At 40.7% G+C, this 18,016-nt stretch overlaps 1 protein-coding gene across 2 annotated transcripts in view; it reads left to right on the top strand.

The window, feature by feature from the left end:
- The window catches only part of PAN3 (poly(A) specific ribonuclease subunit PAN3), a 57,895-nt gene extending 43,107 nt beyond the window's left edge, over nt 1-14,788 (top strand). For both annotated transcript variants that reach the window (XM_081909348.1, XM_081909347.1), the window contains 7 exons: nt 3,400-3,565; nt 4,389-4,476; nt 6,318-6,457; nt 7,591-7,720; nt 8,969-9,033; nt 9,860-9,998; nt 11,808-14,788. In XM_081909348.1, coding sequence (XP_081765474.1) covers nt 3,400-3,565; nt 4,389-4,476; nt 6,318-6,457; nt 7,591-7,720; nt 8,969-9,033; nt 9,860-9,998; nt 11,808-11,948 — 869 coding nt within the window. In that variant the 3' untranslated portion in view covers nt 11,949-14,788. The remainder of the gene's footprint in view (nt 1-3,399; nt 3,566-4,388; nt 4,477-6,317; nt 6,458-7,590; nt 7,721-8,968; nt 9,034-9,859; nt 9,999-11,807) is intronic.
- The last annotated feature ends 3,228 nt before the right edge of the window (nt 14,789-18,016 follow it).

The following is an 18,016-nucleotide window of genomic DNA, read 5'->3' as shown; positions in this document are numbered from 1 at the left end:
GCTTCTTTGACGTCTTCAGAACACAATGTATACATGGCAGTTGTGCTGGTTATTGCAAACTGGTTTTGATGCTGCATTCACATTGGGCTTTCAGTGTAATACTCTCTATTCCTATAGGTAATATAGTTTGCTGGATCAGGCTGGAGGACATTACTCTCTTAGGGTATGGCACCCCCCTCTAGTGATGACAAGCAGGGTCCTAGAAAGTCTTTTGCCTCCAAATGGGTCTTTTCCTTTACAGCAAAAAATCTAAAGGAAAGGGGAGAGAAAACAAAGAACCCAAAGGGGAAAGTCTGCACTGACAAAAAGGCATGGGGAGGAAGGTATCTTGCACTGAAACCCCCACGTTGCTAGGGGGCAAGAGGAAACAAAGGGGAATGAGAGGCAGTTCAGACATGCTAAAAGAAGATTCTCAGATTTAAGGCAAGAAGAAGGCCAGCAAACAAGCCAGGGAGAAGAAGAAGAAGAAGAAGAAGAAGAAGAAGAAGAAGAAGAAGAAGAAGAAGAAGAAGAAGAAGAATTAGAGGAGTTGATTTGATATCCTGCTTTATCACTACCCTAAGGAGTCTCAAAGCAGCTAACGTTCTCCTTTCCCTTCCTCCCCCACAACAAACACTCTGTGAAGTGAGTGGGGCTGAGAGACTGCAAAGAAGTGTGACTAGCCCAAGGTCACCCAGCAGCTGCATGTGGAGGAGCGGGGACGCGAACCCGGTTCCCCAGATTACGAGTCCACTGCTCTTAACCACTACACCACACTGGCAAGCCTCTGAGGAGAGCAAGCCAGACCCAGTCATTCCCAACCACAGACTGGGTTGGCCTGATGAGTGGGGTGGCCCTCCCACCAGACAGGAGGCAAAAGACTTTCTAGGACCCCACCTGTCATCACCAGAGGGAGCTGTCATTCCCTGTCAGAGGAACGTCCTCCATCCCAATCCACAAACTGGAATTCACAGTAAGAATTCCCATGAAGACTAAGGTATTCAATCAATTCATTTTTTCACCCTAAGGACTTTTGACTGTACAGTGAAAGTTCTCTTCCCTCTTCTTTCTCCGTTCACCCCATAAATCCGATCTGAGTTTCTCTCAACCCTTTGGAGCTTAGTGGGTTGAGTTCAGTTGCTTGCAGTGTGGCTTGGTTTTTTTTTTTGGGGGGGGGGGGTCCTAGGTTGTTGGGTCAGGTTAGCCATTTGTAATGGTGCTGTGGTTTTTTTAAAAGAGGCATTTGTACAAAGGACAAAACTTACAGAACGTAAGTGTGTGTGTGTGTGTGTGTGTGTGTGTGTGTGTGTGTAGAAACAGGGTTTTGTTGTAATTTTCTCATTTCTCTCAATTTGCATTTGGCAGCACAAGGCTTTGTATTAAGATAGGGTCTCTTAGTACATTGTGCTTTAAACAGCTTCATCACTTGTTAGTAAAACTGGTATTTGACAGTTAAAGGAAGAGAATTGTGGTTACATGGTGGTTTTTCCACATTGTATTCTGCTGTCACCATGTGGTTAGACTTTTTTTTTTGCCTTGTCATTTGTTAACACCATCGAGAATTTTATTGTCTAGGATGTGGTATAATAAAGTTTTCTGACAGATGAATGAAGGCATAACAGGTTCGGTTTATTTCTGCACTGAACACCTGTGAACCAGGGGACTAGTGGTGCCCCGGTTAACATCCCTTGAACGTGGCAGCCCCTGTTGGTTTGAGCAGGAAGTTGCTTATCTTCAAACCGGAACAAAAACCCAAGCCACTAGAGTGGAGGCAGGGGGGAGATGCAGAATTGAAAGCAAACATTTAATGTGATCAGGCTTACTGAAAGAAACAAAATCCATTTTTTAACCAGTCTCTAGATGTACTATTGATTTCATACAACGGACTGAACCAGTTTTCCACAAATCTACAGCAGATTGAAGGCATCAGTGTGTGTTTCCTAAATTGCTGTGTTTTGTAGTTACTAAAAGTATTTCCTCCTTCAGTATTGCTTGTGTAAAGCTCTTCACTTTTGTCAGGCTAAAAGTAGAAAGCTTATTCCGGAAATGCTGTATTTCTGAATGCACTTGAGAGGCATTTGTATGCACATCTGTGTGACCCATCAAGGTCGGTTAGATTATAATTGTTTGAGGACCCTCACACAAGTATGGCAAACTAAAGGGGGGGGGGAATACTCCCTGTAGTTAAAAATGCACTTCAAGGGGGTTGTTGCAGGAGAAAGGTCATGGCAAATAGTGTGTTTGCACTGCAAAGTAGCTAAACTGCTCTGGTACCAAACACCAAAGCCGCTCTTCAAACCTGGGGTACTAAAGATCTATTTGTGGGAAGTGATCCTTGAGTGGAATTCCTCTTGAGGGCAATGTGCATGATACATGCCTTTGAATCACAACTCAGATCTACATTGTATTTGGGCTCCATTATTCACAGTTCTGGCGTTAACAAACACACCCAAACACCATTCCTTTTCTTCAGAACTCGTGTCATATTAACCTGCTTGGCTATCTTTGAAAAAGATGGGGAGTTTTTGAAAGCTAATAGCTGTAGTATATTGCCAGAAGTACATTATTTCCTCAGCAAAGTGCTTGATTCATTGAAAGGTTCTTAAAGGGTTACTGTCAAACAACGGTCATGAAACAAAACCCTAGGACGAAAAATGTGAAGCGTTCCAAATCTAATGAGTCATAGTATTTGTTGCTTGTGTATTTGAGCATATGTTTTAAACATGTGATGGGATTTAGGTTCGTTAACTTGGATACCCTTTTTTCTTTTTATATGGAAATACAGAAACAAAATTGATTCTGATGTAGTATGAATAAGGGCTTTGGCAGTGTATGTTTGCTTCTTTTGCTGCTTGATTGGTACATTTGAAGAGTCCTGCTCGCTGTCAGGCCAGTAGCCCATCTAATCCAGTCTGACATAATATATAACTAGAAATGCTTGTGATAAGGTCACAAGCAGGGCATGATGCCAGTAATGCTGCCCCTTTGCTGCCATCCAGCAACTGGTGCTTAGTGGCACACTGCCTCAAACATTAATATTCTGCTAAGCCATCTTTACTAATAGCAATTTATGGGTAAACAAATGTATAATCCACCTTTAAAGCTGCTTAAGCTGGTGGACGGTGCAGCATCTTGTGGCAGCCAGTACCAAAAATTAATTATGATACACTAAGGGATTGTAGCTGCTCAATAAAATTCCATCTTTATACAGTCTGTCTTACTTTTAGTACAATTAAAAGTAAAACAAAACGGCAGTTGTAATTGGGTTGGATGGGTTGTTCTTACAATTGCCAGTTGCTTTGAAATAAAGCAGATAATGATTTTAATCAACCAGCATTTTGAAATAACTTTTGTATTATCCAAACACTTATACTGCTGAAAGTTGTAGAATTCATTCATTTTCTCCCATTCTTCTGATAGGTCAGCATGATGGACCTTTGCCACGGCAACATGCAGGGTTGTTACCAGAATCCCTGATTTGGGCCTACATTGTGCAGCTCAGCTCTGCATTGCGGACCATTCATACAGCAGGATTGGCCTGTCGGGTAATGGACCCCACCAAGATTCTGGTAACTGGAAAAACAAGGTAACATGAAACACGTTTTACCATTGCATTGTTGATAATCCAAGGTGGTGAAGCCAGCTAAATTTCAGGAACATAGATGCAGAGCTTCTCCCCAAGGGAGCGAGAAAAATAGAAATGGCGCTTGTAGGAATGAAAACTGTAGTCATGAAACCTGTCAAAGTTCAATTGAACAAAGCCAGAGGCTATCGTGCTAGGTGATTTTACATTCATTTTAAAATACTGGATAAGTCTTGTCTGGTTGCAGCTGTTTTTTTCTCGCTGTCCTTGCCCCTTCCTAAAAGTATGTTCTGTGAAATAAAATTTAAAAAGGAGAGACCTATGATTTTTCTTTGTTAGAAAAAAAAAATTTTGTAAAGAAGGCCACCCAGATAGTCCAACTTTGCCACTTGCACGTTTATTCTCACAGTCAAAACACTGAGAATGACAGTCCATGTTTACTTCCACATCCCTCCCCCTTATCACTCTGATTGGAGGGTCCCCAGAAAACAAATCACTGTGATTCAAAGCTACACCTGTTCATCAGAATGAAAGATCCCCCATGAACACACTCAGAAATTTAGGGAGTCTCTTATCCGACTCAAGACATATTGGCAATGCTCTTGAGAACCTTTCCTGCATCATCCCAATTTTCCTCATAATTTGGAGTGTGCACAGAGTCAGTGCACCCTCATTCTACCCTCACAGATTTATAAACAATTGGTATTAATTCCAGTTTGTTAGCAAAACTTTGCTGATGTAACTAAAGAAGTCACAGAGCAAGTCTAACAAGCAGACTAAGGAGTTTTATAATTCTCTTCTCCTGTATAATCCTTCTCCCGTCAAGGTTGCGAGTGAACTGCGTTGGAGTCTTTGATGTGTTAACATTTGATAACAGCCAAAACAATCCCCTGGCCCTCATGGCCCAGTATCAGGTAAGATCACAATATTGTCCCCTTTACTTCATGTTATTTGGTTAGTGAATATTCATCAATGATTGCATTATTTTTATCTTGCTTTTCCCCTTAAGAACATTTGGTGTTGACATGTTTTTCTTTACTCTGTACGTTTGCTTTCTTTGAGAAGTGCCTGGATGAACTGGATGAACTTTATTAAAACAGCCTCCTCTACTGGTAGCATTAAAACATGAAAGATTACCCTTTGCATATAGGCAAGGACTGCCGTTCATTAGTTGCCATTACAATTTATGCAGCACTAGCAGTGCTGGAGGCAGTAGAGGACAGAGGTGCCTGGCGTTCTCTGGTCCATGGGGTCACGAAGAGTCGGACACGACTAAACGACTAAACAACAACAACAGCAGTGCTTTGATGTTGGGAAAGATTGAGGGCACAAGAAAAAGGGGATGACAGAGGACGAGATGGTTCGACAGCGTTCTCGAAGCTACAAACATGAGTCTGACCAAACTGCGGGAGGCAGTGGAAGACAGGAGTGCTTGCCGTGCTCTGGTCCATGGGGTCACGAAGAGTCGGACACAACTAAACGACTAAACAACAACAAAGCAGTGCTTTGCAAAGTTTTGGAAGTCCCTGCCTCTATAATGAACTTACAATTTAAGATAGAGAGTGCGTGGAAAACAGATTAGAGCAAAGGGTAGTGAGGAATACATTTGAATCAGTGATATCAAACTTGGGTATATTGTGCATAAATTAAAAGAAATGTCTCATCCTTTCTAAAACCCTCTTCAACAACAACCAGTAATGGGAGATGGGAGGAAGACTAGCTGATACTCAGAACTAAAGAAACACCTTAGCTTTGTCAACAACAATCATACTAACTTCTTCCAGATGGAATGGAGAGCATGCAAGTTTGCCATAAAACAAAGTTGTTTTTTTCTTCTTTGTTCTTAACTTTCCACTAAATGAAAAACACCTCAGTCCAGCCGGTAAAGCACAATATATATTGTTAAGTTTACAACTGTTTTACATGTTCACCTCTTTGTTTGGAAAGGATTCTCTTCACCTGTTGGCAGAAAAGTGGGAGGGCTGTGTAGGTAGGCATACGTACTTTTGACATCGACTTTAGGAAAATAGGGCCAATTGTTCCTGTGAAGTACTGCATTCAAGAAGCCAATTAATAAATTAAATTTTTAAAAAAGTTCTGATAAGAATATTTAGCTTTCCAAGATATGTATAGTTGCTTGAAGTGTAAGTTAAGGGAGAGGGAGGGAGAAAGGAAACTGGAGGTTGAGATTGATAGAGAATAGTGAATTGACCTGCTCACAGCCCTAGTACCTTATAGTAAGTGTCCTAAAAGGGGAATAACGTTTGTAAGGAGGGACACATGTCCTGAGGTTAATGTGCTCCGCACCTTGCACTATACACTTTCGGGTGGAAAGAAAGAGAAACCGCCATGGTTCTCACTCTCCAAAGGCCTCCTCTCCTTAAACAACAATTTAAATGCGCAGATTCAGGGCTGGCTGTCAGCACCAAACAAAGCCCTCTAGCTTTGCATAGCACAGCAAAGAAAAAAGTATCAGAACAGAAAAAATGAATTTTTTCCCTCTCTCCCCTCCCCCTCCATAGTTATGCAAATTGGGTAAAGGAGAGAGTTTTAAGTGGAGCTGAACTTAACTATATGGCATCATATTTCTTAAAAGAAACAATGTGATGAAGTGGTTTGTGATAATTTTTTCAGTTTTGAGCATTATGTTAAATTGGTCCCATCTAAGGTGGTATTATCTTTTTTTCCCCAATGCTAGGAAAGCTAATGATATTCTACTGACCTTGGTTAGACTTATTTGTTCACTTTTCTTTAGCAAGCAGACTTGATCTCCCTTGGGAAGGTGGTGTTGTCTTTGGCTTGCAATTCTCTGGCAGGAATTCAGAGGGAGAATTTGCAGAAAGCAATGGAACTGGTGACAATCAACTATTCCTCTGATTTGAAGAATCTTATTTTGTAAGTTACTTTGAAATCAACTTATTTTTAAACTGGGTTAAAACGTGCCAGTGACAATTTGCTTACGGTTTGTTCATGCACATTGTTAAATTGGGAGTGGCAGTTCATGGGATGTTTCTACATTGAATGTGTGTGCACAAGATCCTCTCTTCCGTGATTAGTTTGACCTTAGTACAGCACCTATGTGGAAGGATTTCTGTATGACTGTTCAGATATAGAGGGATGGCGGTGAGTGGGGAAGGTGTAGGAACAAAATTTATTTACCCTCCTAATTAGAAACGTTGTGTAGCTGAATCTCATGAGTTGCTGTTGACTTGTACTGAAATTAGCATGAACTTAAAAAAAAAATCTTGTCCTTAACCTTGAACTTAAGCATTTTTCAGATCCTAATATATTTGTTGTTAGTAAAAGACAGAGGGCCTTCTCGGTAGTGGCGCCCACCCTGTGGAACACCCTTCCTTCAGATGTGAAGGAAATAAGCAGCTATCCTATCTTTAAAAGACATCTGAAGGCAGCCCTGTTCAGGGAAGTTTTTAATATTCAATGCTGTACTGTTTTTAACACTTGATTGGGAGCCGCCCAGAGTGGCTAGGGAAACTCAGTCAGATGGGTGGGGTATAAATAATAAATTTATATTATTATTATTATTATTATTATTATTATTATTATTATTATTATTATTATTATTATTATATTATTATTATTATTATTATTATTATTATTATTATTATTATTATTATTATTATATCAGAGTTCAAATTCCCATTCTGCCATGAGGCAGTCACAACCTAATCTGCTTTACAATATTGTTGTGAGGATAAAACATTGGAACCAGGTGTGCTGCCTGAAGTTCTTGGAAGAAGAGCAGGATAAAAGGAAAAATGGAAAACAACTTTGCAGTACATCATCAGCCAGTCACATAAATAGAGCCTCGAATGTCACCTCCTAATGGTGCTACTGTCTTTCACATAGCTGCAGTGGTGTTAAACGTTCTGTATATGAAGTAGAGCTTTGTGCCATATTTTCACTTTTATAGATTAATAAAATTAGCTTTCACAGATGGAGCCTCTTTTAAAAGAAACTTATTTCTTCAGCCCTGTTTTTAAAGTAACTTTTAAAAACTGCCTTGTTAGGTATTTGCTGACTGACCAAAACAGGCTTCGAAGTGTAAATGATATCATGCCTATGATTGGTGCACGATTCTATACTCAGTTGGATGCTGCCCAAATGAGAAATGATGTAATAGAAGAAGACCTTGCAAAGGTAAATGCAAAGATAGTGCACATTCATCTCTATTTTCTTAGGGAAGCTGATATTGCCAACAGGTTCCCAAAGTCTGTAAATGTAGTACGATTGAGACCTGCCATTTTGCCATAGGGTGATGTACCCATCTGCCCCCCCCCCCCATTGCTGTTTAAATGATAAGGCATTTGGGAAGATACTGTGTTACAGATCAGTGGTTTTCCAGCCTCTGAGTCTCCACAGATTTCACTTTGATCCATACATATTCAAATACCTCATTGGCTAATAATCCTATTTAGTGGAATGGTAAAGCTATTAACTTCTGCCCATTTTAGAAAGTCAATGGTGAGATGCAAGGTATCTCAGCTAAGATGCTAACTGGTTGGCAGTGTTTGAAACTCCCATTTTTCTAGACGCATTTTGAGACAGGGAATTTCATTAGCACGAGCAGTTTCTGAGCTTTGGATGCAGTACTGTGCCTAAGATTTAGGTTCAAACTGCAGAGTGGAAGGAAAGGAAGACCTTTTCCTGCCTTCCCACTTCCAGCTACTTGCTGAAGACTAGAGAAGAGACCCTCTTAAGACTATTAGGGGGGTGGGCAGGGGAAGGACTAGACCATGTGAAAAATGAATATAATATTTTAGCTGCAGTTCATTCATTTTCAGCTTCGTATTGTTATTATGAAAAAGCGCGCCTAGACATTCCATTGTTGTGCCCATAACCTGGGTTTAAGGTGCCATTTAGCTCCTAGCTTTCATATCTCAGTTTCTAACACTGCCTGCCGAAGGGCACCTTGCCCTGCAGTGGTCTTCAAATAACAGCACTGATTGGAGCTCAAAATGGATCTTGGAGGCATGATGGAAATCGCTGCCCAGTACAGTGATACAGCCTTCTGAAAAATGAAGGCAAACCTACTACTTAGAACATAAAGATGTGGTAGTATATGAAAGTATACTAGTCCTCTTCTGTTCTCCTGTGATTATCAAGCAAGGTGTGATTTCCTGAATAGTCTTTTTTAAGATTAAAAGTAGATAAGGAGGTCTCTCTCCATTTTGTATGGAGTCTAAAGACATAAGTTGAACTAAGTTCTCATTAAAATGAACACGACAGACATTATTTAAGTCCCATTGCTTTCAGTGAAATGTAAGTTTTATTCCTCCCCCCCCCCCGATCTAACTATATGGTTATTTGATTATAATTTATACTTTTAATAGAAGAGCAAAATATAAATAGTGATTGTCAAGCTTTTATTTTTCTCTTGTCATTTAGGAAGTTCAGAATGGAAGATTATTTCGGCTTCTTGCAAAATTGGGAACAATCAATGAGAGGCCAGAGTAAGGAATTCAGCATTTTCTGCATCAGTGTGTTATAAAGAGGCACCACAAAGGGTCTTGAATGTTCGCGCATGATGATGGACTTGCAAAGTATAGAAGCCTCTGAAAGATGGGCTAGGTTACTTTGGTCAGTTTGGTAGCACACTGTCCAGAACTTCTTTGTATGTGAATATGTGTTTACCACTCACTTTTCAGTTGGATAATAGATCCTGGTTTGAGGCTTGTCTGAAGATAGAGAATTGTTAGTGCAAGGTGATGTTTCATAAGTTGCAAGATTTCAAACGATTTTAAAACTCCAAACTATTGGTGCATTCTTGGGAAGGTATTTCAGTTTTTTCTCCCAACAGCAGCAAATACTCTCCAAGTGCATACAGTTGCTACAGTGCCTACTCTGGAGACTGGGAACAGTAATTGATAATTGTAGAGATTGCATTCTCCTGGACACTGTAAGTCTGACCTCAATGACTAATGATGCCAAATGTAACCTTAAGCAATAGATTGTTTCATCCAGAGCATTAGGAACTGGTAGGGATTCCCCCTGCCCCCTGCTTAAAAACCTTATTAACCTGGTTTTCAAAATCGGCTAAATTATGATATCAGGAAAGAGATGTGCAGCATAGTTGCTTAAGATGCTTGTAGCTCCATGAAAAGTTTGTTTTTAATTTTAAACTCAGGACTGAAGGGTGTATCACACATTCCTCCTTCTTAAATTGTGGTGGGGAATAACTTGCTACAAAGCAGAAACTTCTTCAGAAAACACTTAGTCTGAGATGTTTATGAACTTGTACTTGTACTAAGCAACACAAAACGCTCTGTTTTACAATAGATTTCAGAAGGACCCAACATGGTCAGAAACTGGAGACAGATACCTCCTGAAGCTGTTTAGGGATCATCTTTTTCATCAGGTGACAGAAACGGGCACTCCTTGGATAGACCTCAGTCACATTATCTCTTGTCTTAACAAGGTAAATGAGTGACTGTATTTTACGTTTATTGCAGATAAACTATGTAACTAGTCTGTCTTTCCTCCTCCTGTTATTTTTAATTGGGCTGCAAGCAAGTTGTCTTAAAGCAGATATGGTTCTCAAATTGGTCTTCAGCTGTGTGTGCAGGTGAGTTCACACGGTGTGCATGGTGGCGCTGTTAAAATGCCCTAGGTGTCAGTGGTGCAGAGGAGTGCTTCATTGGCTGCATCAGAAGCAATGTTTGCATGTGAGACACACTGGCCTGGCTCAGATATGACACTAAAGCCTAGCTTTGTGGTACAGTGATGCATTGCAGGGAGTCTTTGACTTGCCTGCTCCCCTCTTCATCTAGGTTTTAAAACTAACTGGCTCTACATCTGTCAAGGACAAATTGTTTGTAGTTTAAACTGTGGTTTATTGAAATATGCTAGGATCAAACCATGGTTTCTGACCATGAATTGTTTCCATAAAAAATGTAGTTTAAACCTACTGGTTTGTTTTTGTCAGATGTGACAAACTGTGCTCAGCTTAAAAAGCAAATTATTCCAGTTTGGTGGCTGCACTGGAGGAGGAGAAAGGAGGAAAGGGGAGCATGAGCTCAGAGGTAAACCAGGCTTTCCCCTGTTGTGGTGCTAAACCATGCATCCCCAAACTTGGCCTTCCAGATGTTTTGGGACTGCAACTCCCATCATCCCTGACCACTGGTCCTGTTAGCTAGGGATGATGGGAGTTGTAGTCCCAAAACATCTGGAGTTTGGCCGAGTTTGGGGGTGCCTGTGCTAAATTGTGGTTTAGCTTTACATCTGAACCCTGGCCTCTCTTGTACATATTCAGTGAAAATTCTATTATTGTGCCTAGTTCAAAAAGGTTAACCTCTTACTATTAAATTCAGAAGCTGATAGGGATCTCTACGTTCAGTTTAGACTTTAAGGAACAAAATGCCTAATGCACGTAGACTAGACCAATCCCTACCTTTTCCCAGTCCTCTTGCCCTAAAGCTATTTGTTGTGTTGTGTTGTGTGGTTTATGAATGATTGCCTGTTTGACTATTCCCACTTGTCCTGTAATCCTGCATATGGAAAGCTACTACATGCTGAACGATTTTGAGGGTCCTTTCAGCGAATCCTATAGTTTTAACTGTACACTGTGTGACGAAGTACTTTCTTTTGTTCTGAATGGCCCTGGGATCTAGTATGAGGGGGAGAAAAACATCTCCATCCATTCCCCCCTCACACACATAGTTTTATACAGCTCTATCATAACCCCTCCTTACTTACTCCCCCCCTCCCACCAATAAAAAGCTCCAAATTTTGCAACCTTTCCTCATAGGGGAGTTGCTTCAGCCCCTTGATGGTTTTGGTTGCCCTTTTCTGCACCTTTCCCAGTTCCACAGTATACTTTCTGAGGTGTGGTGACCATTATTACACATCATTGAAATTGCAGGTATGACATAGATCTGGATAATGGCATTATGACATGGGCAGCTTTATTTTCAACCCCTTCCCTAGCAATCCCTAATTTACCCTTTTCGCAGCTGTCACATCCTGGGTCAATATTTTTATTGAGCTGCCCACCCCTGCCCTCACCACATTTCCTTCTCGTGCTGCCTCAGAGGGGTTCCCAGCCTCCTGGAGCAGATTTTTAGCAGGCACCCGAGGCTGCAAGGAGACGATCGGAGTTGCAGGCAGAACTCTGTATTCAGAATGCTTCCACCACGTGAGCACACCCAAGATCCCAGCCAAAACCCATTCGTTTTGTAAATATGGTATCAAGTCCTACTAATGGAAGTTTTCTGCCCTTTGATTTCAGCTAGATGCTGGTGTGCCAGAAAAAATAAGCCTCATTTCCAGAGATGAGAAGAGTGTACTTGTGGTGACGTATAGTGACCTAAAACGCTGCTTTGAAAATACTTTTCAAGAACTGATTGCAGCCGCGAACGGCCAGTTGTAGTACTTGCTGAAAGCATGCAGGACGTTGCTGAAGAACATAACTAATAGCAAATTGCACTACAGCTGATTGTCGTCATCTCATTTCACATTTTGGGAAACAAAACAGCAGGAGATGTTGCACTTCAGTCAGGTACACTGTTACTTGAAGGGAAGAATGTTTTTGCTTACCCTTGAGCTCTGGCTGCCATTGGAGGCTTTATCTGTGAAGAATTTATTTTAAAATAAGGAACGCATCAGGAGTATGATGTTCCTGCTTTTATTTTTTCCACTCGTATATGCACTAATTTTAATTTTTTAAAGACTTTTCTGATCTCTGATGTTTTGCCACATTGGATACTTACTAAGGGAATCTTTTTGCAAGGACATTTCTGGGATTTTTATTTTATTTTTTGCCACTGAATATACTGCGGAATTTATTTGTTTTGATATTATTTGCACCCCAGAATACTATAAAGGACCAGGTGAATAATTTCATAGAAATTGTGTTCTGTAAATTTACAGTGTAGCTTGTAACCTCTGTAAAACCGTGTCTTATGCCACCCACTGTTAGGTTCACCAATCAAAACCAGAAGATGCATATTTTTTAAAAAAAGCAAGAAAAAAATCAAGTTGGGTATTATAGAAATCTCACATGTAAAATCCCCTTTTATTTGGCTGAAGCTTTATCTAAGCAAAGCATCTGTAACTTTGAGAGCATATCCCAGTTGCTCTAAACACAACCAGCGCCTTTTAAATAAAATACCTGTTTGTATATTTTACTGCTAGTCAGATGCATTCACATTTATGCAATTTTTAATAGAATTTTTAAAAGGAATTGTGTTACAGACCTGAGGATTCGGGAGTTTATTCATTTAATTTACTTATGGTATCCTTTTTTTGTATAAAGTTTTGTTCTTTGAACCACAGCTTTATTATGGTACTTTACACTGGATACAGATACAAAGACACTGTTTGGAAGATTAACTACACACAGCAGTTGTCTGGCATCAAGAGCTTTTGAAGTTTTATAGCCTGATTCTGGAAGAATGGTGGTCTGCTGTGCCTTTGCAGTCACTGCTTAGCCCAAAGTAATATTACTTTTGATAATACTCAACACATGAATATTCAGTCTTCAAGCCTGGGATTTCTTTCCCCGCAATTAACTTTCTGATATTGGACCTGCATTTGTCCGCAAGCTTGGGTATTCAAGGGAATTTGTAGTGGAACACCTACACTTTGATACTGAAGACTGCCAAATACGTATAATTTCCCCCCTTTCTTAAAGCAGTAGTGAAGACTGTATATCTGCATCCTTTTCCCAGCACTGAATGTTTTAATAGCACTGGGTGCTCACCATGAAGACAATGTGGAAACTCTCTCCCAAAGGTGTCAGGACAGACTCAAAGCACTTGCAACTGATGTTACTGGCACCCATTTTATTAATTCTCAATATTTGTAATTTCAGGGGAATTTTTAATAATTCTGTCCAGTTTTATAAGCTTTAATGATGACACTCCTTTAGATTTGCCTCAAGGAAAGCAGTGCTCTTCAGAAGGAAGGCTGTGGAAGACTAGGGACAACTGTTGCGCCTCCAAATGAGAAATTGCAGAGCCTGCGGTTTGGTAGCATAAATAAAATCAGTTGTTTTATCTGGGAAAAAATTTAAACGGAGCATAATGTTTAATATTGAGAAGAGAACAGTTGCCACACTGTTGTTCTTTTTTTTTAATGTCCAAAGGAACAGGGACTTTGAGATACGAACCTGGCAACCAGTCTTTTATCATTCGCTCATGTATATGAGGAAGAGCAGCTGTCTTTTTATATGTTTTTGAAAAATCATATTGTAATTCTTTTGTACAAAAAGTAGTACTTGTATTCTAGGAGAAATATTGAATGCTTAATTTATATGCGGGCTGAGGCTTTTTCTTTTCTTTTCCCCACTGTTGTTTTCTTTGAAAATGAAAGGGATCATCTCTTCAGTTGCGGGAACTGGGAACCTTTGACGGATTATTTTGTGGACCAATACTTTGGGAAAAGCAAAAGCAAAGGGGTGGGGGGTGTTTCTAATGCAGGGCCTTCAGTCTCATCCTTGCTGTATCAACATGCCCACCTCTGAAACGGCAAGTTGCATTTTGCTTATTTGTCTCATTCTGTAAGTGTACATTGCTTTAGCCCCAGTAATCTCAGGACTTGGTTTAAGGTTAAAAAAAATAAAAATAATTTTGAAAGAGAGAGCAGAGAGCCAATAAGTTTCCATAAGTAAACGCCATCCAAGAAATTTCTGCTGTTGGGTAATGCATAGAACAATGTGGAGTATTGTTTGTTTTTATTTGGTCTGTGTTTTGGAATTTTCTGCTTTGGTGTTTTTTTGGGGAGAGCCCTTCTACTCCAATATAATTCCATTTAGAAGGCTGTCCAGAAACTAGCATGTTCCATTCGTTGGAAGAGTTATGTATGTAATCCCTAAAACAGCGCAGCAATGTTTTTCTTAAACAAGGCATACTTTTTTCATGCGGGGAAATGATTCTGACCTTCCTATCTTTACAGCTGAAAGCACAGAAAGGACAACCTTTTGAAATCATGTGATGTTAGTCCATTTAAATTTTCTTACCTGTTCTTAGGTTGCTTGTTTGGGTTTTTGTTTTTGCTACACTGTAAATACTTTATTCGGGGTACATAATGTCTTTCTTTTCCTTCTAATTTTCCCTTGTTCCAGTAAAGTTTTAGACGTGAACAGCTTCCCCTAAAAAGCACCAGTGTTACATTCTGATGTCATGATCCCACTCTGTGTTACCTTTTAATCTTGTTTTTCATTCTTTTCATGTGTACAGCAGTATTTTTAATAAAGAATACCATAAATAACATAGCCTTCTTTTGAGCATGCAAAGGTGTCGGTATTGTGTGCCACTTCTTGTGTAGTTGACTTAAACTTTTTTATGGAGTTGTTTTCTTCATATTTTACTCCACCCCACTCTACTGCAGGGTTTGTGGAACAGTGTTTAGCTTGCAAGCATTGTTTATCTGGTGTTCAGATATAGTATACAGCCTCAAGAGAACAGTGATGTGCATTTCTTGCTGATAGGCAAATGGTAGAATTGGCCTGTTCGTTATCAAACCGACTCCAGATGCTGAAGTAGTCCGAACCCTCTGAAAAATGCTTTTTAAATAACTTCCACTTTTGTTTGAGCTCCCATATCAGATTAAGATACATTTGGCAATTTACTTCTTGGAAAATTACGCATGAGTTTTATGTAGTTTTCCATTTTTTATTGATTTGAACTATTAACTGAAATATATATATATATATATATATATGCTTTCGTAGATTTTCACGGGTACAGGAATGCAGGTTTTGGTGTCCTCGGGTGTCTTCCCGTGTAAAAGTTGGGGTGTCTAGGCGACGTTTCGACGAGGTCTCACTCGTCATCTTCAGGCTGGTGCTTTCGGCTTCTTGTTACTGGAACAGTACTGTTCCAGTAACAAGAAGCCGAAAGCACCAGCCTGAAGATGACGAGTGAGACCTCGTCGAAACGTCGCCTAGACACCCCAACTTTTACACGGGAAGACACCCGAGGACACCAAAACCTGCATATATATGCAGGTTTTGGTGTCCTCGGGTGTCTTCCCGTGTAAAAGTTGGGGTGTCTAGGCGACGTTTCGACGAGGTCTCACTCGTCATCTTCAGGCTGGTGCTTTCGGCTTCTTGTTACTGGAACAGAGCAGGATCTCAGTGTTTGAGTTCCTATAAATACTGTTGAGGGGGTGTGGTGTATAACCTCCAATGTTCTGGGCAGAGAGGAAGTTCCCAGGCTAGTGTGCCTTTTCTTCTTTTGTTCCTTAATTACTTGAGGGATATCTTGAGTGATTTCTTGAGTGATATCCTGAGTACCACTTAGGTGGGTCATTAGGTGTGGATTAGTTGCTAAGGTCTTTGTGTCTTGACCTCTTGAACTTTGTGAAGAGTTTTTCTGAGAAGATGGCTGTACTGCACTTAGTTGTGCTCTGGCTTGGCTTCGTGTATAGGGGCGAGCTGTGGTTTTGTGGCCTGTGTCAGCCAGATCTGTGTAGGGATTGCAGGGGGGTGCAGCATCCGGAGGTGCCACCATGGTTTGGCTACTGGATGGTGTCTGTAATTTATCTGTGGAGAGGGTCTGGGTTTGGGTCTGGTGTGGTTGATTGGTGATGGCGTTCTGTGTGCCTCTGGATCTGGTGTCAGTTTTTGTGGGGAGGGCTAATTTCCAGATGTCTGGCAAGCGGGATGTGTCGTCACGCTTGTTCATGTTGTGAGGGTGTTTCTCTATCTCGATGGCTTCCATGATTATTCTCTTGTGGTGATGTTCCATGTTAAAGAGCAATTTGGAATCTGCAAAATTAATTTCGTGTCCTGTTTCTTTCATGTGTTGGAAAAGAGAGGAAGTTTTTTCTTCTTTTTTGACGGCATTCTTGTGTTCTGCGATACGTGCATTTATTCGTCTGTTTGTTTGTCCAATGTACGTGGCTGGGCAGACTTTGCAGGGTATTTCATAGACCCCTTGGTTTTCCAACTGGATTTTATCCTTGGGGTTTCTGAGGATATTGGCTATTTTTTGGTTGGTGCAAAAGGCTGTTTTGATATTGTGTTTACGGAGGATTTTGCTAATTTTATCTGTAGTGCCCTTGATATAAGGAAGGAGGGCCATGCCATTGTTTTCTTCTGTGTCTTGGTTTTTGGGGGGTGTTTCTTTTTGGATTAGCTTCGTAACCCTGTTTTGCTGGTATCCATTGGCAATTAACACATTTGAGAGATTCTGTAACTCAGTTGTTAAGTGGTCTTTGTCAGCCAGGCGTTTGGTTCTGGAGATGAGAGTCTTGGCTACGGAGTTTATTTGTGCAGGGTGGTGGTGTGATTGTGCATGTAAGTAGCGGTTGGTGTGTGTTTTTTTCCGGTAGATAGTGTGTCCTAGGGAGCCATCAGGTTTTTTGTAGATTAGGACGTCAAGGAAGGGAAGTTGGTTGTTGGCTTCTATTTCCATAGTGAATTGTATTTTGGGGTGTAGGCTGTTGAGATGTGTGAGGAAGCTATCCAGTTTTTCTTTCCCGTGTGGCCAAATTACAAAGGTGTCGTCAACATATCTGAGCCAAAGTTTGGGTTTGTGTTCTGACTTGTTACAGAATCTCTCAAATGTGTTAATTGCCAATGGATACCAGCAAAACAGGGTTACGAAGCTAATCCAAAAAGAAACACCCCCCAAAAACCAAGACACAGAAGAAAACAATGGCATGGCCCTCCTTCCTTATATCAAGGGCACTACAGATAAAATTAGCAAAATCCTCCGTAAACACAATATCAAAACAGCCTTTTGCACCAACCAAAAAATAGCCAATATCCTCAGAAACCCCAAGGATAAAATCCAGTTGGAAAACCAAGGGGTCTATGAAATACCCTGCAAAGTCTGCCCAGCCACGTACATTGGACAAACAAACAGACGAATAAATGCACGTATCGCAGAACACAAGAATGCCGTCAAAAAAGAAGAAAAAACTTCCTCTCTTTTCCAACACATGAAAGAAACAGGACACGAAATTAATTTTGCAGATTCCAAATTGCTCTTTAACATGGAACATCACCACAAGAGAATAATCATGGAAGCCATCGAGATAGAGAAACACCCTCACAACATGAACAAGCGTGACGACACATCCCGCTTGCCAGACATCTGGAAATTAGCCCTCCCCACAAAAACTGACACCAGATCCAGAGGCACACAGAACGCCATCACCAATCAACCACACCAGACCCAAACCCAGACCCTCTCCACAGATAAATTACAGACACCATCCAGTAGCCAAACCATGGTGGCACCTCCGGATGCTGCACCCCCCTGCAATCCCTACACAGATCTGGCTGACACAGGCCACAAAACCACAGCTCGCCCCTATACACGAAGCCAAGCCAGAGCACAACTAAGTGCAGTACAGCCATCTTCTCAGAAAAACTCTTCACAAAGTTCAAGAGGTCAAGACACAAAGACCTTAGCAACTAATCCACACCTAATGACCCACCTAAGTGGTACTCAGGATATCACTCAAGAAATCACTCAAGATATCCCT

This window comes from Podarcis melisellensis (genome assembly GCF_964234715.1).
Source record: "Podarcis melisellensis genome assembly, chromosome: 4".
Taxonomy (NCBI): domain Eukaryota; kingdom Metazoa; phylum Chordata; class Lepidosauria; order Squamata; family Lacertidae; genus Podarcis; species Podarcis melisellensis.
The sequence above is the reverse complement of the archived record's forward strand: the minus strand, read 5'-3'. Positions and strand labels throughout refer to the sequence as shown.